We start from the raw sequence: 21,532 nt of genomic DNA on the forward strand, positions 1-21,532 counted from the left end.
CGGCCAGCCCCCTGCCGCCGGCCAGCGGACTCTGCAGGTCTCTGCGGGTGAGGGGGGGCAGTCGTGACAGGCAGGCGGGAGGAAAGCTCCTGGCCCCCTCCCCATCGGGCTCTTCCTCTGCAGGGGACCAGATCCGCCCAGCTCCAAGGGGCACACCAGAGTGGGGGATGAAGTGTGCTCACCCCAATCCCAAGTCTCCTGCCCCTCAGTGGGCATCCTCCTGCAGCTATGGCCTTGTCTCCTCAGGTCTTGGGACCCGGGGTCCTGTCGGAGCTCTGCACTGGCGGGTCTCACCCCAGTTGGGGAGTCCGGAAGCCCCTGAGGTCACAGAGCCCAGTCGTCTGGTGGGGGAGAGCTCCGGAGGAGAGGTCCGAAAGCAGCAGTTGGACACCAGGGTCCGCCAGGAGCCACCAGGGGGCCCGGTGAGTGGCCCTGGGTGTGAGGCCAGGGGTCTGGAGCAGGCCTGGAACCCAAGGAAGGCCACCAGGCAGCCAGGGTTTGGGCGCCTCCCCAAGAAGCCGGCTCCCGCAGCTTCTCCTTCTGTATAATGGGTGCTGGAGCCCACTAGTGGGGAGCACCCACCTGCCTCACTCCAGGCCCCCTCCAATCATCATGGGGATCCCCTGTCCTCCGTGGACCCTGGAATGCCCAGGGTACAGTCCAGCCTTGGGTCAGGGTTCCACCAGCCCCCACTCCTCTCCTGCCAAAGCAAGTGGTTCTACACCAAATTGGGCTTGGGCAAGGCAGTAGGGGGCAGGGAGAAGCAGCTAAGAGCTCCATCAAGGATTAGGGCTCCTGTTTCTCATCACAGCCACCCTCAGTGGGCTTTCTTGGAACAGCTGAGTGCTTGATCCTGCCTCAGTTTCCCCTCTGTGCACTGATAGGCTTGTCATTCTCCTTCCTGTCCTCGCCCGAGGGTGGGGCCTTGGGAAAAGGCTTGGAGGTCCCAAGCTCACCCACAAATGCCAGCTCCACCCGCCCTCTGTCCCTTTCAGCTGCCAGGCCCCTCCTGCCTCCCAGAGGAAAGTTAGGAATGAAGGAGATTAATTGCAATTAATAATTAATTAATATCATGTGAATAATAATTACCCAGATGGAATATTCATTCAGCACGGCTTGGCTCTCCAGGAGCTGGAAGCGGAAAGTTAGCCAGGCCAACTGGGGGCGGCGGAGGGCAGGATGGCAAAGGCCTGGCGGAATTAGGAGGTGTAGAGGAGAGATTCGGAGGAGGGGTACAACCGCGGTCTGGGAAGTTTGGCAGCTGGGAGTGGTGGGAGGTAAATTGGGCTGGGCAGAGGGAGGAAGGAGGGAAACGGAGGTTAGCATTACAGACATCTGTCAGACTGGCATCTGGCCCTGCCTAATGTACTTGGTTAAAAGCCCTTAGGGGAGGTGGAGGGGTTTGTGGGGGGGGTGGGGGGATACTCGGGAAATGGAATAGAGCAGGAAGGCAGCATGCATAATAGATGGACCATCACTCAAGGCAGTGAGGAAGAGGGTGGTTAATGGTCCTGAGCAGGCAGGCCTGGGTGGGGGTGGGGTGGAGTGGGGGTGGAGCAGGGGTGAAAGAGAAGGAGTTGGAGGCTGCCTTCAGTGTCTGCCCAGGCTCCCTGGGGGTGGGCCGCAGGGATGGTTCCAAGGCCAGGGATGGGGTATCCTGGCTGGGTTTTGTCCCTGGTCCAGCTTTCATCCTTGATGTCACCCCCATCTGAGAACTGTGCACCCAAGCCTGTGTTGGCTAGGAGTTGACTGCTCAGCCTGACTACTGGGTATGCAGGTGACAGGGGAGTCTCTTTGGGTGTCGTTCTGCTGGCTGAGTGGGTGGCATGTGTGCATTTGTGATATGTGTGTGAGTGACCAAGTCTGAATATGCCCAACAGGGTGTCTGAGGGGGTGAGGTTAGGAGTGGAGGGTTCTGTGGATCTATGGGGCAGTGGTCGCCTCCAGTGGGGGGTCTCTCTAGCATTGAGCCTTCCCAGGGACCTCCCTGCAGCCTCCCCAGGGGACGTAGTCATAGCCCTGCCTTATCTGTACCTCAGTCTCCCCTGGGGTGGAATTCTCACAACTCTTATAAGGCAGGTAACTTTTGCCTGCCCATTTTACAGATGAACAAAGTGAGGCTCAGAGAAGTTGAGTAACTTGCTCAAAGTCAATCAGATCTTTTTTTTTTAATTTTTTTAATGTTTGTTTATTTTTGAGAGAGAGAGAGAGACAGAGCACGAGCGGGGGAGGGGCAGAGAGAGAGGGAGACACAGAATCCGAAGCGAGCTCCAGGCTCTGAGCCATCAGCACAGAGCCCGATGCAGGGCTCGAACTCACAAGCTGTGAGATCATGACCTGAGCTGAAGTCGGATGCCCAACAGACTGAGCCACCCGGGTACCCCAGATCTTTTTTTTTTTTAATGTTTATTTATTTATTTTGAAAGAGAGAGAGTGAGAGAGCAAGGTAGCGCAAGCGGAGAACGGGCAGAGATGGAGAGGGAAAGAATCCCAAGCAGGCTCCGTGTTCAGCACAGAGCATGATGCAGGACTTGATCCCATGACGCTGGGGTCATGACCTGAGCTAAAATTAAGAGTTGGACACTTGGGGCGCCTGGGTGGCTCAGTCGGTTGGGCGTCCGACTTCAGCTCAGGTCATGATGTCACAGCTCGTGGGTTCGAGCCCCACGTCGGGCTCTGTGCTGACGGCCCAGAGCCTGGAGCCCGCTTCGGATTCTGTGTCTCCCTCTCTCTCTGCCCCTTCCCCGCTCATGCTCTGTCTCTCTCCTTCAAAAATAAATAAACATTTAAAAAGTTAAAAAAAAAAAAAAAGAGTTGGACACTTAACCGACTGAGCCACCCAGGCGCCCCTCAAAATCAACCAGATCTTTAAGCAGTGGAGTAATTCTCTCCCAGACCCGGTACTTCCCGCCACAAGGACTCTCAAGTTCGGCACAGGGGCAATCCCACGTGTCCAAAATATTTCCCCCTGACGGGAAGGACACTTTGCAGCCCTCTACCTCCCACCTGGCATTTCTCCCTGAAGCACTTCTGGCCTCGGCATGTACGGGGCTGATGATGGAGCCCGTGTAGTACTGAGCCCATGTCCCAGCAGGAAGTGCCACACCCTGGCGCTGCTGGGCTGAGTCCGAAATTATTGCATTGGTTTGGAAACTCAGGCTGAGCAAGGTGTTGAGCCAGCAGCAAGATCTCTATTTGCTGCAGGTCATGTGGCGAGTCTGGGGGCACATGCTGGCCAGCGGGGTGAGGATGATGGGGCTTTGTGTGCTCACCTGCTCTGGCCTCGGGCCGGTCATATCACCTGTCTGAGGCCTAGCTTCCTGAGCCCTAAAACCAGGATGATTTATGATAACATCAATCTCAGCATCACTCACCTCCAGAAGGTGGCGATAGGAAAGGGTTTTGTGTGCTGAGGGCTCCTGGTTTTGTGGGGGATTGTGGGGGAGAGAGAAGGTAGCCAGGAAGGAATTTAGAAGCTAGAGAAATTACAATTGCTGGGCCCTTACTGGGGCAGACACTGTTATGCCTTTACATATATTGATTTTATGTAATGCTCATCACTGCCCTAGGAGATGGGGCTGTCGCTCTTCCCATTTTACAGGTGGGGGGAGACAGGCACAGAGAGGTGAAATAACAAGCCCAAGTCACACAGCACTTAAGTAGCAGAGTCAAGATTGATACACTTGGGCCGGCCTGCCTCTCTCTCAGGGGTATAGTGAAGAGGGCCACAAGGGTCCCTTTGCCCTCTTTGCCACTGATCTCAACACCTCACTTCTGTCCAGTTTGGAAGAAAGCTGGGCCTGAGGCCCAGAGAGGTGGGGGAGCTTCTGGAAGTGCAGAAACCTGTGGTCACAGGGAGCCTGAAGCTGAAGGATGAGGCAAAAGAATAAGCAGGGCCACCGTGTACAGTTGGGCTGGTTGTTCACTGCACAAGGGTGCCCCAACAAGTAGACTGAATGAAATCTGTGGGCTCATGAGGCTACATGTGTTCCGAAGGGACTCTTCTTCTAAACCACACAGAGCTGCTGTGTGGGTCATGCCTGCCCCCTGGGGAAACCCAGACTCCTTCAGAACCAAGAAAAGGGCAGGATGTGGGGGAAGCAAACAGGATGGGGGTGGAGAAGTTCCAGCCTCCAGGCCTAGGAGATAGACTTATCAGAGCCAGCTGGAGGAGGGGGGATCCTAGTCACTGGGCTGAGCTCCTGTGAAAGCTGTCCAGACCAGCATTTACTGGAAATGCTACCCCGAAAGCCCTCTGCTGAGGGTGTGTGTTTCAGTGTTTGTGTTTTCTTGCTGGAGGGGGTCAATTCAGCAAGGCTCAGTCCCCTGCCCTTGCTAGATGGCAGTCATTACAGGGAGCCACCGGGTCTGTGCCTGGAGCCCTAGTACCCCACTGGGGTTATGGCCGTGCAGCCAAGGTCACAGCCCTGTCCTGGGATTGGAGGCAGGAGACGGTTCCTGGGAGGGGGCTGGTGGCCGGAAGCTGCCTCTGGGACTTGAGCTGAGCCCAGCTTGCTCTGGAAGGGTGAGGGCTGCGAAGAGAGATCATTCACGCAGGAGGTTAAGCTTGGGTCTGAAAGGCTCTGGGGAGGACAGCCTTGGTGGCTCCTGGCTCCACTGCTTTTGACTGAGTGACCGGGGTCAGCCACTGCTGCCTTCTGAATCCCACCCTCCTCATCCATAAGATGGGGCTAATAGTCATCTCTCCTTTGCCAGGCTGCGTGGAGGATTCGAGGAGGTGATGTTTGTCAGATGTCCTGCCTGGGATTTGGCGAGAGCAGGTGCTTAACATCTGTAAGGCCTGCCCTCGCTCCTGCGTGTCAGGGGCAGGGTGCTGGGCAGCTGGCACCAGCTTGAAGGCTGGTGTCTGAGACAGAAGCCAGGGCATTTGGGGGTTACCTGTCAGAGGCTCCAGGTGGTGCTGGTGGAGGGTGGGGACAATGTGGCAGGAGTCTTGAGTTCTCCCCGGCCAGACTGGCCTGTGGGCTTGGCCTTGCCTTATCACCCCTCCTGGCTGCCTACAGGGACCCAGTTGCCCAGAGTCTGTCCCCAGAGGGACTAATGACCCTCTAAGGAAGTGACTGTCATCAAAAATTTAGGTCAAATCCCATTATCAGAAAATGTTCAACCGTTCTCACGGTCTGGGATTCCCACTGTCCTGCGGATCAATAGAGCCTCAGCACATCGCGGGGGGGGGGGGGGGTACTATTGCGGGGAGGGGATTTCTCCCAGGTGGGACCCTGCCTCTCTGGCTCCTTGCCATCTGCCACTACCCAGCCCATGTGGTTCATCTAGTCCTCAAAGCCCTGTTTAGCTGGAACAGGTACACTCCATTCTTCAATTATTATCATTATTATTACTAATCGTTGTGATAATAACATATTAAAAAGGGCTTCCATCTGATCTCCATGACAAACTCATTTTACCAATGGAGAAACTGAGGCTCAGGCCTTCGGATGCCTTTCCATTCAATGTGACTGTTGAGCCCACTGGGCAGGGAAAAAGGTAGGCACAGCCTGTGCTTCTGGGGACTAAAAGTCACCGTGCAAGAAGTTGAATCAGTGATCAGAGAAACAGACGTCCAGAACTGTGTGCTTAAAGGTCCAGGAGTAGTGGGGGCCACAGCCCTCTGTGGGTTGGGCAGTGCTGGCTTTGTAGACATAGTGAGGAGGAAAAAGTCATGGGAGGAGATGGAAGTTTGGGAGGAGATATTTGGGGTGACAGTCTGAGGGGCAGTGCTTGGACACTCGAATTTTCTGGAGCATCCGAGAATCCTCCAGATCCTCAGTCTCCCCCTTCCCGAGCCAGTGATTCTGTAGGTCTAGGGTGGGGGCCTGGCATCTGTATTTGTGATTCTGGGACTTCAGTGGGATTTTTGCCTCCTTCTTTCTGCACCCCACATCTAGGTGAGCCTGACACGGAGCATAAGACAATGCCTAGGGGGGTGAACGGGCTGGTGACAAGGGAGCTTTAGGGAGGGCACAGTCACTGAAACCAGGTGGCCCCAGCTGCCATGGCAGACATGAACTGCAGCCCCAGGGTGAGATCTGACCCCGCACCTCCCCAGCATGGCCCTGGGCCAGTCACCTCCAAGTGTCTCTCCCTGAGCCTTGGCCTGCCATTTGTAAAATGAGCACCAGACGACCCGGGCGAGTTGAGATCAAATGAGCCAGGGCACGTGAGAGCCGGAGGCAAGAGCAGGGCACGGGGTCGAGGCCCAGCTGGCCGGTCACCAGCAGCGCTGAGCTGGGCACAGAGGAGGGCGGGTAGGTGGGGGTGGGTGGAGGGGGACAGAAGGGGCTCCCGAAGGAGGGACTGAGGGATGATGCGCGAGGTCGGGGGCAGGTCAGGGGCAGGAGGCAGACCATGCAAGGAGCAGTTTGGCTTTGATAGAACTCGGGCCTAAAGCTTGGCTGGGGGAGAGGGGGTGTTAGGACTCTGGTGCCAACAGCAGCCCCCACCCCAGGTGACTGGAGAACAGGGGTCCTGGGGACCGAGGTGGGTTTGCCTGTTCTTTCTCTTCCTGAAGACAGGGAGTGTCCCCATGAACCCCCTGCCCAGCTATCTGGTTTCCCTCCTCTTCCTCTACCACCCTTGATGTCTCCCCCAGCCCTTCCTGGGCCCAGCCCCCAGCCCCAAGAGCTGCTCTGGCTGTCATTGGCCCCCGTGCCCTGTGCCCTGCTGGGGCAGGGGCAGTCCAGCCCAGGTTGGGCCTTACCGGGTGGGGAAAGAAGAGGCTGCAGGAAATGGTGGGGACAAAAGGGACCTAGTGTCTGCTCTTCCAACAGTCTGGGCTTTCCCCAGAGTGGGGGTCAGCTTGGTCTGCACAGAGATGGGGGAGGCCAGATGGTTAGCTTGCTGACTTCCTGCGTGGGGGAGATCCTGCTAGCACCAGGGCCGACCCTGCCAGAATTCTCCAGGCCCAGGACGACCCCCACCACCCAAAGCCAACCTCACAGCTTGCATCTGGGCTCATCTTACCATTTTCGTTGGGGAGATCTGAGGCTCAGAGAGGCTGCTGGATCATCCCTGAAGCTGCACAGCCTGAGAGAGTGGACTCAGGGCAAGGAGCCTGAACAGGCTGCACCTCTGGGTGGCCAACAGGGGCTTTCTGTCAGGGGCAGAAAGAACAAGGAGGTACAGGCTTAAGGGCAGGGAAGGGCAGAGGTAGGCTAGGCAGGGACAGGTGGAAAAGGCAGAGATAGACCAAGCCCAGGAGGGGAGAAGGAGGGCCGAGGGGGTGGGTGGGAAGGGTAGAGGCCCAGGGGCACGGAGGAAGCAGAGATGGGCTGGGCCAGGCCAGGGCAGGGAGAGGAAAACAGTGACTCCTTGTCCTTGACTTTCTATTTCAATTCTGATCGACGCTCTAAGGGCTTGGGATGGAGCTTGGAGCTCCAGTCGGCCTGGAATGGGGCAAGTCAGTGTCCTTGGTGCTCAGAGGGCTGTCTACCTAGGCTCTGTGCCTTCACCCCCCCTCCCCCCACGACCTCTCATGGATGCTGGGCCATTTCTGTCTTATCTTATCTTTGGGGTGAGGAGGCCTTGGAAACTGTTTCTGTAGGCTTGAATCACAGCTCCATGACTTCTTAGCTGCGTGACTTTGGGCATGTTAGTTAGCCTCTCTGTGCTTCGGTTTCCCCATCTGTCAGATGAGGATAACAGTGGCATCCATCCCACTGGCTTATTATGAAGATCAGATATGATAATACTTGCAAAGTATTTAGAACAGTGCCTGGCACATAATAAATGCTCAATAAAAATGAGGAATCTAAGTGATTGATGAGGAAGCCAGCTAGGACCAGGCAATGAGATTCTGTGACCTTGGGGCTCCCTTCTAGCCTGCAGCCTGCTCCCCACAAAAGAAAGGCAGCAGAGAAAAGCCTCACATCTGCATGGCCCAGTGCTGGGACCCTCACCTGGGGATCTGGATTTCAGTCTTCTTAAATGAATATGGGGGTGAAGAAGGCTCTCCGGTCCTTCTGGGGCCCTTGCTGCGCTTCCAGGTCTTTGTGAGACCTGACGCTTGGTGTGGGGACATGAGAGCCCAGAAGGCCAACTCATCCCCTGAGTCCAGACTCTCGTGCCCCCTCTTCTCTTGAGGTCACTGTTCCTCCAGGCACACTAGCTTCAGGCCTGGAGTCCCCACTCCCCACAGGAGCTGGGCGCCCAGACCTGGAAGGGCAGCCATCTTGCTCAGGCCTGGTATGTTGCCATGACAACCTGGAGCCTCCCACTGCAAAGGCCCCTCTGAAAAATTTATCAGGAAAACTTCCGTGTTTAAAAATTAACCACGGGATTGAAATATTAAAGATGAGCTGCTTTGGGCAAGGCAGAGGGCAATGGACTTGGGGGTAGAGGAGCCAAGTTCTTCCCTCCTGACAGGATGGCATCTTCCCATCACCCCAGCTTCCAATTCTCACCCACGCCACCCTGTCTGCAGAGTCCGAGGCCTCCTCCGTAAATTGAGGCTGGGGCCAGGATACAGGAAGGGAGGGGCCTGCTTTACAGGGCCCAAGGATCACACTGCACCCCATCTCCGGCTTGCCCCTTTCCCATGGTACTTCTGGGGGCTTCCCTTTAGTCCACGTGAGGCGGGGGGCTGCCAGCGGGGGGAGGGTGGTGTGAAGCAGTGGGCGGGCTGAGCTCCCTTCCATCCCCGCTGCTTGGGTAGACTGGCCCCAGGAGGCACCTGCACCAGGTGGATGGGCTGACCCCTGCCCCCCGTGCTGCTCACAGTGCCCCGGGCCCAGAGGGTGGGTTGGGCTGTACCCAGGGGTGCTTTCTCCTGTCCCTGCTCCCAGGAAAGGAACAGGGTCTTGGAGGAAGATGAGCTTGTACAAAGCATCTCCCACCCAAATCAATGGTCCCGTCAGCTGCTGGGCTGGGCCGTCCCTTTCTCCCCAGTGCTACTCCCTATTCTGGGATTCCTCAGGTTGAATCCCCTCTGCCCTCTCCCCACCCCCAGCCTGTCCACCTGGCCCAGGTGAGTTTCGTCATCCCAGCCTTCAACTCAAACTTCACTCTGGACCTGGAGCTGAACCAGTGAGTGTGGCCGGGAGCCTGGGAGAAAGGGCAGCAGGCGGGTGGGCAAAAGCACAGCCTAGATGCGGCCTGGGGTGGGGGGTGGGGGGGGATGGGGGCAGGGCCGGGTCCTGCGGCCTGAATCTGAGCTGGGGCAGGACCCAAGCCTGACCCAACGCCAGCGGTGATCCCCCTCCTTTCTCCCGCCCCTTCTGTCTGTTCCAGTCACCTCCTCTCCTCACAGTATGTGGAGCGCCATTTTAGCCGGGAGGGGACAACCCAGCACAGCACCGTGAGTGCCTTGGGAAGGGGACAAGGGAGGTGGGACGAAGAGACAGGTGGTCCCTGGAGATGGGATCCGAGGTACACCTATACTCGGGTGGGCCCAGCCCCTTTGGGGTCCTCCATCTGTCCCACCACGGAGGCTCCCAGAGTCTGAGTCACCATGGCGAATGGCGTGGAGCCCGAACTCCCTTCACCCAGCTCCCAAGGTCTGACTCCCAGCCAGCCTCTCTACCTGACATCAAGGCTTTCAGGGACCCTTCCTGCTCCATGCCCCCCAGACTCTTCTAGGAGGGGACAGTTGGGGAAATGCCCTTCTTGCTCAGCACCAAGGCCTTGGGAATTCCTGGCTGCCTGGGACACCAGGGTCCCAGCCCCGGAAGCCCAGGGGCCTGAGCAAAGATGAATGAGTGTCTATAAATAGCCTCCTTCCTCCCCACCCCCACCCCCGCACCCCTCAACCAGCCAGTTCAGTAACTGGAGCACAAGTAATTCTGCAGGAGCAGGGAGGGGGTGCTGGCCCCTCTGACCCGAGAGCCCCGGCCAAGTGGACACAGGCTGCTCACGGTTCCTCAGCCACAGACCGTGTCCAGAGGGGGTCCACGGAGGCAGCCGTGTCCGTGAACGCACTGTGTGTGCAGTTGCGTGTGTGTGCGCTGGGGGGGCAGGGTGGGGGGTCCACAGCTTTCATCTGATTAAGCGAGCTCATCTGTGGGAAGCGCTCCGAACAGTGCCTGGCACACGAGCACTAGCTCTTCTCGGAGGAATCTGTGAACCGTGCACCAGATGGTTGAGAGCCACTGATGTAGTCCAGCTTCCTCATCTTGTAGGTGAGGCGAAGGAGGCTAGGAACTGGGAAAGGAGAGGGCTAGGAACTTGTCCAGGCGAAACAGCCAATTAGGAGCACACCCGGAGGGGAAGCAGGACCCCCAGGAAGCGCAGCCACCTGCGCACCGAGCAGCTTTGGTGGCCCTGACCTCTCCTGCCAGGGCAGGGGGCATGTCTGCTCACCTCCTGCTCCTCCAGGGGGCCGGAGACCACTGCTACTACCAGGGGAAGCTCCGCGGGAACCCCCACTCCTTTGCCGCCCTCTCCACCTGCCAGGGGCTGCAGTGAGTATGGGGAGGGGCTGGGCGGCGGGAAGAGCCTCCAGCGCCGGCCTGGGGATGCATAGTGGGGAGCTGCACCTCTCTCTCCGCAGTGGGGTCTTCTCGGACGGGAACTTCACCTACATCGTGGAGCCCCGCGAGATGGCCAGGCCTCAGGAACCCCCCCAGGTGAGCCCCTCACAGTCCTCTGACAGCCCTCCTACGCACATCCCGATGGCTTGTCCCAATGGCTGTCGCTGCCTCCTCCCTTGGTAACCTCAGCCTTCCTGCCCTCCTCAGTCACCCCAGCTCTGGTTCCATCCCCCTGTGCCCTCAGCTCCAATGTCCCCTCTGTCCCTCAAGTAACCTCCCTTTGGGCTCCAGTGTCCTTTGCCCCTATCTCTCAGGGCGACCCCAGGTCTTGACCCCGGAATCTGAGCATCTGGGAGATCAGATCCGACATGGGAGCTCTGGCCAGTTCTGGGTCACCCTGGGGCGGAGTGGGGGGAAGGGCTGGAGCTGTCCCTCCCCATCTGGACTCAGAGCAGACCTGGTCAGCCCCCCAAGAACTAATTCCCCCTCATTGCAGGGACCCCTTCCCCACCTCATTTACCGGACCCCTCTCCTCCCAGCCCCCCTCGGATGCAGGGAACCAGGTAAGGGAGGGAAAGCGGGGCTGGGGAGGGGGCCGGCTGTGCCCCCCTCACCTGACCCCTCCCCCCAGGCTGCCTATTTGCTGCCCCTGCTCATTCTGCTCCTGTGAACCGGCCGAGGCTGAGAAGGAAAAGGCAGGTACGGGGGCCCGCACAGACCTCGGGCTGCAGAGACCTCAGGCTGCGGTCCAGAGCAGGACACCCCATCCAGGACTGGGGCAAAGGAGGGCTCAGACTGATGTGGCTGGGGGCCAGGGAACCATGCCCGGGAGGAAGCCCCCACCCCATCTCCTAACACCCGTGTCTACACCTGTCCACACTATGGACAAACTGAGACTGCCTGTCCTCATACCAAGGCTGGGGAGAGAGGGGATCCCCACCAGTGGGGGACTGGCATTGTCCCTGACTGGAGTTCAGCACCCTCGAGCCTGTCCACGGCTTGGCCCTGACGCTGGGCATGGAGGGGACTGATTCCAAGTGCCCACCCACCCCCCAGGTCCGCCGGGGCCACCCTACTGTGCACAGTGAGACCAAGTACGTGGAGCTGATCGTGGTCAACGACCACCAGCTGGTAAGATCCCCAGCCTGGGGGCAACTCTGGGAGGGGGGCACGAAGCAGCCTGGGCCTCCGCCCACTCTCTTTCCTCCCAGTTTGAGCAGATGCGCCAGTCGGTGGTCCTCACCAGCAACTTTGCCAAGTCCGTTGTGAACCTGGCGGATGTGGTGAGCCGCCTCTCTTCCCTTCCCACTCCTCTGTCGCCCCTGCCCCAATGCCCCGCCACACACAGGCTTCGGGTGAGCTTGGGGGGTGGGGGCCCTGTCAGCCTCGGATAGGGAGAGACAGACTGAGGCCCTCCCCCAGCCCTGTCCCCCCCTACTCTCCTGCCCTCCAGCCCCACCCTCATCTACTCCCCTCTGAGCCCAGATGTACAAGGAGCAGCTCAATACCCGCATCGTGCTGGTTGCCATGGAAACGTGGGCCGATGGGGACAAGATCCAGGTGCAGGATGACCTCCTGGAGACCTTAGCTCGGCTCATGGTCTATCGGCGGGAGGGCCTGCCTGAGCCCAGTGATGCCACCCATCTCTTCTCGTGAGTCCCGCAGCCCCCACATCCTGTCAGCCTCTCATGGTTGCTGCAGTGCACAGGGTTGCTGAACACCTGCTCTGCGTCAGGTGCCCTTGCAGGGCCCGGGCACTGGGCTCGCCTTGCACCAGCCCCCAGCCACTTGTCACAGGCTGGACAATGTCCCTTACATCTTAGGCTGATGCCCGTTTTCCCTGCCCCCAGTGATCTTCCTCTGCCTATCATCTTCCTTTTGTCCCCTCTTCTCTTTTCAAACTGTCCCAGCATTCCTTCCTCAAGGACCCAATGCCCGAAAGAAGAAAAAAATCTGATAAAACTCCTTATGATTAGAGATGATCTTATAGGAGCCTCTCATTTGACTTATGGAAAAACAGAGAGAGGAAGGGGCTTGCCTGAGGTCACACAGGCTGACAGGAAAGGCAGTGCTCACCTCCCCAAAGAAGGGCTCTAGTGTAGGAGGCTCCCCAGCCTCCCCTTCACAGCCTAGGGAAGGCACCATAGGCAAGGCAGGGGGTTCTCCTGACAATCCTCTCCCTTCCAGGGGCAGAACTTTCCAGAGCACCAGTAGTGGGGCCGCCTACGTGGGGGGCATCTGCTCGCTATCCAGGGGTGGGGGTGTGAATGAGGTAAGCAGTGTGGGTATGGCTGGGGGTGGGGGTTGAAGACAGAGGGACTGTGAAGGGCATGAGCCCTGTGTCTTTGGACGGATGTAGACATCTTTGTGTTCCATCTTCCTCACCTCAAGTACGACAACATGGGGGCCATGGCAGTGACCCTGGCCCAAACGCTGGGACAGAACCTGGGCATGATGTGGAATAAACACCGGAGCTCAGCAGGTATCAATGAAGACCCATGTGGCCCCATAACCAGCCTAGACCCACTCCCAGCAGCTCTAGAAGTGAAGAGAGTGTCCATGGGAGGGGGGCAGTCCTCCACCCTCCCTTATATCCACTTGGCTCACTCCTCAGGGGACTGCAAATGCCCGGACAACTGGCTGGGCTGCATCATGGAGGACACTGGGTGAGTTCTTAGGGACAAACTAGGGGAGGGTCTTGGGCGAGGGAGAATCTGGACCCAGTGGGTGGTAGTCTGGACCCAGTGGCCTCGGGAGGCCCAGCTATTGGGACCACTTAGGATTTCAATAAGCTCAGTTTTCAGTTTTCTGAGGACCCTGCACCAGGAGACCCACATTCCCTAGCTGGACACAAAAACTGCTAGGCTGTAGTGCGCGCTGTCGCCACTGGGTGCCGCCAAAGCCTCGTTTGGAGGCACCTTTCCGCCTTAGCGCTCCAACCTCCTAACTGCTGAGTCCTGCCTGAGGTTTGGAGTGGGGTGGGAGACAGGAGCAACGTCCCCTGCCCACTTCTGCTTGGTGGCAGGAGGATTATTATGCAGTCTCCGGACACACAGATCCTCAGGCTCCTCGAGATGGTGACCTACTACCCCTATGCACCCCATCCCCAATCTTGAGAAGGGGCGAGAGAGTGGGCCTGGACTCAGCGGCTCCGTCCCTTACCTCTGCCCAGATTCTACCTGCCCCGCAAGTTCTCGCGCTGCAGCATCGACGAATACAACCAGTTTCTGCAGGAAGGAGGCGGGAGCTGTCTCTTCAACAAGCCTCTCAAGGTACTAGCCCCTGGGGGGGTGGGGGGTGGGGGGGACGTGGGAACGAGGTTTGGACAGGGTCCCGGCCAGACTCCCGACACCCCTCCCCCGTCCAGCTCCTGGACCCGCCTGAGTGTGGAAACGGCTTCGTGGAGGCGGGAGAGGAGTGCGACTGTGGCTCGGTGCAGGTGAGAGACTAGTGAGGGCTCCAGGTGGGTGACAGGAGCGCGCGCCATTGAACGTCTGGGTGGGGAGGTTCAGGACTTGCCCACCTCCCTGCCCTTGTCCCCGCGTCCTTCAGGAGTGCAGCCGTGCGGGCGGGAATTGCTGCAAGAAATGCACCCTGACTCACGACGCCATGTGCAGCGACGGGCTCTGCTGTCGCCGCTGCAAGGTAAGGGGCATCTACCGTCAGGGCGGGACAGAAGCACACCTAGGAGGGATGGGGGCTGCGGGCTTCCCGATAAGGGGTGGCGCTTAGGGAGGAGGAGCCGCCGGAGGCGGAGTAAATGTGGGGCGGGACTTGACGCAAAGAAAGCGCCAATGGAGCGGGAGAGGGGCGGGGCGTGCGCCCCCCAAAGGTCCTGTTAAAGGCGGGGCTACGAGGAGCGGGGCGAGGCACCTATCCGGAGGTGGTGGGAGGGGTGGAACCGTGAGCGGGCCTGGGGGCGGTGCTGAGTGGGCCGGGAGGGACCGAGGGGCGGGCGAGGAGTTGCCGAGATGAGTGAGGGGCCTCGAGAAAGGCGGGCGGGGAGTCGGCGGTTCTGGACTGAGCCACGATCCCTTTCCCAGTACGAGCCGCGGGGTGTGTCCTGTCGAGAGGCGGTGAACGAGTGCGACATCGCGGAGACCTGCACCGGGGACTCGAGCCAGGTCCGTCCGGCCCAGCCGCCCTGAGGGACCCTGGGCGAGGCAACCCCTATCCCTATCGCTTTGGCTCCGCGGAGCTACGTGTCTCTGAGGCCCTTCCCTCCGCTGCTGGTGTCGCCACCGCTGGTCAGCCTCAGTTTCCTCGACTGAGAAACCGGTTCTTCATGCCTCCTGGTTTTGTTTCTTCAGTCATTATATCAGTATAGTCTGGCTGGGGTTCCCAGGGCCTGGCACGGTGCCTGGTGTGTACTCGGGATCAAAGTGTGTAATAATATTAGTTAACATCTCTTAAGTCCTTATTACGTGCCACGTACTCAGTTCCATTTAGTTCTCCCAGCTCTGTGAAGTAGGTACAGGATACAGGGAGAGGCTATGGGATTTGCCAGTCTGCGTCGTCGTAGCCTGAGTTCTGAGCCAGACCTCTTGTCCTTGACATGAAAGAGCACTGAACTATGAGCCCCACGAGGGGCGCATTTGGCATCCCTTCATCCCTCGGCTCTCAGTCCAGCACCTCTCCCCACAGTGTCCCCCTAACCTGCACAAGCTGGATGGTTACTACTGCGATCACGAACAGGTATGATGGGGTGGGGGCTCCTCCTCCTCAGGGCCTCTGGCTCAGTACAGTCTCTTGTCTTGTATCCATTCTGACCACTCCGTGTCTCAGTCCCTTGTCTCCTGTTTTTCCTTAGGGCCGCTGCTATGGAGGTCGCTGCAAAACCCGGGACCGGCAGTGCCAAGCCCTTTGGGGCCACGGTGAGTCTTTGGCTGGGAGTGGGAGAGGGTCTCTGGAGGACCCAGAATCAAGAGGCTGAGGAGGGGCAAGTTCTCGCTAAAAATACCCTCTTACGGGTGCGTGGCTCTCCAGGATCTCAGGAACCCAGCTGGACTGGGGATCAGGCCAGACTGTTGGAGATGCAGGCCTGAGGTCCCCGGGTGGGTGCTGGGGTGAGTGGGTGACGCTTGGCATCATCTCCTTACAGCGGCTGCTGATCGCTTCTGCTATGAGAAGCTGAACGTGGAGGGGACAGAGCGTGGGAACTGTGGACGCAAGGGGTCAGGCTGGGTCCAGTGCAATAAACAGTGAGTTGCCAAGGCTCCTGGTTGGTTAGTAGTTGGGTTGAAGGTCAGACTTGGGGCTCACTGTCTCCATGCTGCCCCAACAGGGACGTGCTCTGTGGCTTCCTCCTCTGTGTGAACATCTCTGGAGCTCCTCGACTGGGAGATCTAGGGGGGGACATCAACAGTGTCACCTTCTACCACCAGGGCAAGGAGCTGGACTGCAGGTTTGGGCTGGGACCCGGTCTGGGGAGGGGCAGACTGCAGCCGCGATGGGGGTGGGGGACAAGGGCTGAGGCTGGCCATGCCGGCCCCCCCAGGGGTGGCCACGTCCAGCTGGCTGACGGCTCCGACCTGAGTTACGTGGAGGATGGCACAGCCTGTGGGCCCAACATGCTGTGCCTGGATCATCGCTGCCTGCCTGCCTCTGCCTTCAACTTCAGCACTTGCCCCGGCAGCGGGGAACGCCGGATCTGCTCCCACCACGGAGTGCGTGCCTGGAGGCTGGGGATGGTGGGAGGAGCTCGCGACGGGCGGGACAGAGCCCCTCTCACGTCTGCTGGCCCCACCCCACCTCTAGGTCTGCAGCAACGAAGGGAAGTGCATCTGTCAGCCTGACTGGACAGGAAAAGACTGCAGCATTCACAACCCCCTGCCCACGTCTCCACCCACGGGGGAGACGGAGAGATATAAGGGTGAGACTGCAGCTGGCCGGGATGGGGCTCTGTCTCTCCCCTTCTCCACGCCTGTCCCTGCCAACCGAGCCCTGCCCTCCTCCCCAGGTCCCAGCGGTACCAACATCATCATCGGCTCCATCGCGGGGGCTGTCCTGGTTGCAGCCATCGTCCTGGGCGGCACGGGCTGGGGATTTAAGTAAGAGACACACATGTGCCCCCCACACCACTAGGTGTTCTTTGTGTGTGGAGGGTGGGTATTGGAACCCCAGAGTGTTGGAGCTGAGGGGGCCTTTCTGAGAAGTTAGCTAATAAGCCAGAGTCTGAGCCAGCCACAGGGTCTTGTTTTGCTCACATTTTAAAAAACCAAGAGGTTTACATTAACAATCCTGATTTCTAGCTTCTCTTGCAAAAGAAGACTGGCCCTCAGTACGTCTCGGCACGGCCATGGAGTGGAGCTGAGCAGGGGCTGCCTAAAACAGGGCTGTGTCCTCTGTCCCTAGGCCCCTAGTCCCCACCTAGCCTACAGTGTTCTGTGAGCATCTGAGTCTGGGGCCCTCGAGCTGGTCTCACCTCTTCAAGGTGCAGAGGAGGGACCTGAGGCCCAGGGTCATGTGGTGCATTAGTTGCAGAATCAGGACTCAAACCCAGGTATCTCTCTCTAGGCCTATCTTTAGTGACCAGGTCCTAGGGACCCTGGCTAATCTCTGGGGCAAGGGGTCTCATGGGAGCCAGAAAGGCCCTCTCTGAGAGAAGGGCAAGGTCACAGATGGCTCCTTTTCTTTCCCTCTCTGCCTGTCCTCTCCTTGGCTCCTGAAGAAACATCCGCCGGGGAAGGTACGACCCGACCCAGCAGGGGGCAGTGTGACGCCGGCCACGTCATCCCTCCCGCTGTGCCTGTCTCCTCCATCTCATTCGTCACCTCACATTCTGTCGATGGGGGAGCCAGGGGCTGATTCCCCACCCCTGCTGTCACTGCTGTCACTACAGGGGTGGGAGAGCCCCGCTCCGGAAAGAAAGCCCTCAGCCTGCCCTTGCCCCTTCCTCCTGCCCACCTGCCCTCCCAGGCCTTGGTCCATTTACTCCTGCCCTTCCAATGGCCACATCACCCCTGCCCAGGTGGGCCCTGGAGCTGTGTCCCCTGTAGTCCCCATCCCCGGGGAGAGGAGCTACCTCTGCGTCCCATCTGTTTTGTCTTCCATGTCACCGCTGTCTGAACTTCCCACCAGATCCCCTCCCTGGCCAGCCTGTGACTTGCCGCCTCTAGGGCCCAGCACTGACCTCCTAGGGCCTGGCTCAGGGGCTCTCCCTCTGGGCCCTGCCTCACATCCTCCCCTGATGCCCCCTCTCCGTTCCAGGTCCGGAGGGGCCTAAGTGCCACTCCCTCCCTCCGAGCCTGGCGCCCACCGTCTCCGCCCTGAACCACGAGGCTGCCCCCGCCCAGCCACGGAGGGAGGCACCATGCAAATGTCTTCCTGGCCCAAGCCCTTCAACTCCTGGTCCCATGGGGGTTTGGGTGGGGGGGTGTGGCCTCGCCCTTCACATCACCAGGGTGGACCAGGCCTGGGGCCTTTCCCTCATGGTCCCTCACCCCACCTCATGCGGCTTTGGCCTTGTACACCAACTCTCCCTGTGTGAATGTAGCTTCCATCATCACGGACTGCCGCAGCTCAAGGTGGGAGGGGGGGCTAGAGGGATGCCCTCCCCCCAGTGGGCATGGCCTGGGAAGGCCCTTCCTCAAAACCAGGCAGCTGGGACCAGGGTTTTAGCTCTCTGGGACTTAGGGGGAGGGGGCTGACATCTACACTTTTTTTTAACTGAATCTTAACTGATGAATGTAACTTTGGGGGTGCTGGGGCGAGGGAAATTGGGATATTTTGACATTTCCAGGAGGGACCAGAGGAACTGAGGCCTGGCCCTTCCCTGGGGCCCTTTCCCTGGATGATCACACCTGGAATCCTCTCATTGAACATAGCTGTCCCCAAGCCATGCAGGGGTGGGGCGTCCTTGCTTGCCCCTCGGCCCAGCCCTGTGGAGCTTGGAGAGCAGAATGAGCGCTGATTCAAACCAAAGCTGCCTGTTCTGTGCCCAAGGCCTAAGTCATGGGTGCGACGACCACATGTCCCAGATTGTCTACAATTTCAAAGTGACCATCCTGCTGTCCTGCCAGGACGCATGTATTTGGGGGTCTAGAAAATACAGTCCCTGAACTAAAAAGGCACCTTCCCCCTTTCAAGAAGGGTGATTCCGGGGCTGACTCAGGGTTTAGGTGTCCCCCCCCCCCCCCCCCTGTGGCCCAGAGGTCCCAGGCTGGGCCATCTTCCCAGGGAGGATTCTCCCAAGCAGGAAAAGCCAGGGGTGGCCCTGTGACTGGAGGGTGAGGGCTTTTGCCTGCAATGTACAAGAGGAGGTAAGAAAAGGCAGGTCTCCTATATGATCCTCAGCTTCTAGAAAAGTCCTCAAGGCCCTGTCAAACTCATTCTGCTCCTTACCCCCATTCCAGGGCTGAGTAGTAAGTTTACAGTTGTTCTCCCCATTACGTCCTCCGATTCCCACTGCAGCCGAGCTTGAGAGATAGGCCGAGGCTGGGCGGGATTCCTTAGCCCTCCCATGAACTCAGTCCTGCCCATGCATGGCCTTCCTCAAGACCCATGGGACAGTGAAGCCTTGGCTCGACTGCTAAAAACCAGCTGGCAAGGGCAAGATGGGGATCAAGCTACCTTATGGGATGAAAGCCACAAATGAGCAGAGCCCCTCTCCCCGGGAATACCCCACCCAGACTCAGCAGGGGTTTCTGAACACCCCAGGGCCTTTGAGCTGTTATAGTCCCTCTGTTTCTGGGGCATCTGTGAGGAGGAAGTGGCTCCCTGTTTATCTGCACCACCCCTCAGGGCAAACGGGACTGAGACCCATTGACACCCTTTTGGGTGGCCGGATGTGGCTACGGTGGGGTCCTCAATACTGCGGTCCAGCTGGCACTGCCCAAGAGAAGGGGGGGTGGGGCACCCTCTGGCCAGTCCTGCTCCACCAGCCCCACAAACAGGAGGGGAAGGGCTGGGGTTTGCACTGCTGCTGCCGTGCCGGTACCGGAAGACACTCTGGTGGTACGCGTGTGCACACAGCCGGCGATGCATCTGGCACAAGCATTCGGATCCACATCTCTGCACAAGTGTGAATACCTCTACACACGCAGACATGCCTGTGTGTGCACACACGCGGGAGTGGGCGTGGGGATGTGGAGGACTCAAGACCTTCTGCGACCAGTCCACCTGGCTTCCAGCCGTCTGCATCCTCCCGCCCCACTCGGGCCGGGCCCACCCCGGCAGCACCCAGGGAGGAGTGGAGGCTGCCCTGGCCTGGGCCTGGAACTGGCTCCATACAGCATCCTGTAAATATGTCATCTGGGGCTCGGGGTGGGGAGGCAGGGACAGGAACATCAATTAAAGATCATGTCCTGGGGCTTCCATGGAGCTCACACCAACCTGTGTCTCTTTTTCTGTAAATGACCTCACTGTGACTCGGGACCCTTCCCTGGCCCCAGAGGGAACATGATGACTGGGCCACTGAGGGGAGGAAGTGAGCACCCAGGACCAGGCGCTGGGAGGCCCGGGCGAGGGGGTGTAGTTTTCCATTCCCGGCCAGGAAATAGGCGCAGACTGGGTGGAGGGCCAGCCCTTCCGCTTCCTCGGCTCTCCCAGCAAAGATAACTGCCTTCCTCTGGCTTTGGCAAAGCAGAAGCGGAGGTGAATAGGAAGCCTCTTACCCAAAGGCAGGAGACCCAGCTTCCCTTTTATTTTATTTTTTTATTTTTATTTTTTTAACATTTTTTATTTATTTTTGGGACAGAGAGAGACAGAGCATGAACGGGGGAGGGGCAGAGAGAGAGGGAGACACAGAATCGGAAACAGGCTCCAGGCTCCGGGCCATCAGCCCAGAGCCCGACGCAGGGCTCGAACTCACGGACCGCGAGATCGTGACCTGGCTGAAGTCGGACGCTTAACCGACTGCGCCACCCAGGCGCCCCCCAGCTTCCCTTTTATGGTTAAGGTCAGAGAAGCCTCTCTTGCCTCCGAAGAGATTCCAGAAAGGTGGATAAAGCCGCTAATCTGGTCCTGGGGCACCTGCTCTTCAGCCTGCAGAGTTTGCTGTCTCTCACCCCTGCCACTCTCCCACCATGCCAGAGAGGGACTGAGCAAGGCCAAGGCTTCGAGCCCCTCCCACCCCACAGGAACTATCTTCCCATCTTCCCCTTTAGAGGCTTTGGGCCTGGAGGTGTCTGGCTCTGGAGGTCCTGCTTATTCAGGGGAAAGATAAGATGCGAGGCGGGGGCAGGGAATGAAGGCAACGTAAGATACCAAGATACTGTAGAGGTCATGGGAGCAGGAAATAGCAGCAGCGGTCATGGGCTTGGAGACAATGAGCAGCCCCAGAAGCCTAGCCCCCCACTGCCGAAAGGGCAGGTGTCCCAGGACCACGGCAGCTCACAAGCAGAGAGAGTAGGATTCAGGGCAGCGCCAGCCCCGGTTCCTGGTCCCCACCCTGTGGTGACATCTGAGTCCCCCCAGGATTTCGGGAACACTCTACCCCCCATCTCTTCACCGTAGCTGACCAGGCAGCCCAGCTGGAATCCCTCTCAAACCCACCAGTCACTGCCTGCCTCTAGACTTGCCCTGTCTGCTCTGGGTGGGAAACCTTCATTTTAACTTTTCTTCATTCCTGCTGCTGCCTCTCCACTCTCCTTCCTCATGTCCACTCCCTTCTTGTTTCTCGGTCTGTCCTGACCTTCAGACTCTGAGGCGTCACGCGGCTGACCCTTCAGGTAGTGAAAGATGCGGCTTCTGGAAGAGGGCATGAGTGAGGCTTGTTACTGGTGACTCGTGAAGGTCAGCACTCAGTCACTCTTGACATCTGCTTCTCAGCCTCAGGCCGAACCCCGGAGCTTGAGAAGTCACCTGTGTGAGTGCCCAGAGGTGCACGAGGATGGCTGGCCATGGGAACTCTAGGGAGGGAGCCCCAGCCCTCTGCTGCCCTCTGCTGCCTGCATACCTCCTATCTGCCGTGGTGGAAGGCTCCATGGGCTGGAATGGAATATCAGATCTGGAAACAGATAGTCTGGAAAAGTACTTACTTTGGTTTCAGAACATGTCACAGGCAGTTCTGGCAGAGTGTTTCGTAAAGATTGTGGAGGGGGACCAGA

General features: G+C 58.8%; 1 protein-coding gene across 1 annotated transcript in view; it reads left to right on the forward strand.

The window, feature by feature from the left end:
- ADAM11 (ADAM metallopeptidase domain 11) overlaps positions 1–20,098 on the forward strand; it is a 24,162-nt gene extending 4,064 nt beyond the window's left edge. Inside the window, exons 3-27 of the mRNA XM_049638183.1 lie at positions 247–422; positions 8,966–9,042; positions 9,247–9,313; positions 10,330–10,415; positions 10,505–10,580; positions 10,981–11,047; positions 11,116–11,183; positions 11,541–11,615; positions 11,696–11,767; positions 11,970–12,136; positions 12,672–12,756; positions 12,876–12,966; positions 13,099–13,150; positions 13,657–13,756; positions 13,852–13,923; positions 14,037–14,129; positions 14,528–14,608; positions 15,129–15,179; positions 15,295–15,358; positions 15,586–15,685; positions 15,769–15,888; positions 15,982–16,150; positions 16,242–16,356; positions 16,444–16,534; positions 17,155–20,098. Of these exons, the coding sequence (XP_049494140.1) occupies positions 247–422; positions 8,966–9,042; positions 9,247–9,313; positions 10,330–10,415; positions 10,505–10,580; positions 10,981–11,047; positions 11,116–11,183; positions 11,541–11,615; positions 11,696–11,767; positions 11,970–12,136; positions 12,672–12,756; positions 12,876–12,966; positions 13,099–13,150; positions 13,657–13,756; positions 13,852–13,923; positions 14,037–14,129; positions 14,528–14,608; positions 15,129–15,179; positions 15,295–15,358; positions 15,586–15,685; positions 15,769–15,888; positions 15,982–16,150; positions 16,242–16,356; positions 16,444–16,534; positions 17,155–17,203 (2,264 nt within the window). The 3' untranslated portion in view covers positions 17,204–20,098. The remainder of the gene's footprint in view (positions 1–246; positions 423–8,965; positions 9,043–9,246; positions 9,314–10,329; positions 10,416–10,504; positions 10,581–10,980; positions 11,048–11,115; positions 11,184–11,540; positions 11,616–11,695; positions 11,768–11,969; positions 12,137–12,671; positions 12,757–12,875; positions 12,967–13,098; positions 13,151–13,656; positions 13,757–13,851; positions 13,924–14,036; positions 14,130–14,527; positions 14,609–15,128; positions 15,180–15,294; positions 15,359–15,585; positions 15,686–15,768; positions 15,889–15,981; positions 16,151–16,241; positions 16,357–16,443; positions 16,535–17,154) is intronic.
- The last annotated feature ends 1,434 nt before the right edge of the window (positions 20,099–21,532 follow it).

This window comes from Panthera uncia, chromosome E1, assembly GCF_023721935.1.
Source record: "Panthera uncia isolate 11264 chromosome E1, Puncia_PCG_1.0, whole genome shotgun sequence".
Lineage (NCBI taxonomy): Eukaryota > Metazoa > Chordata > Mammalia > Carnivora > Felidae > Panthera > Panthera uncia.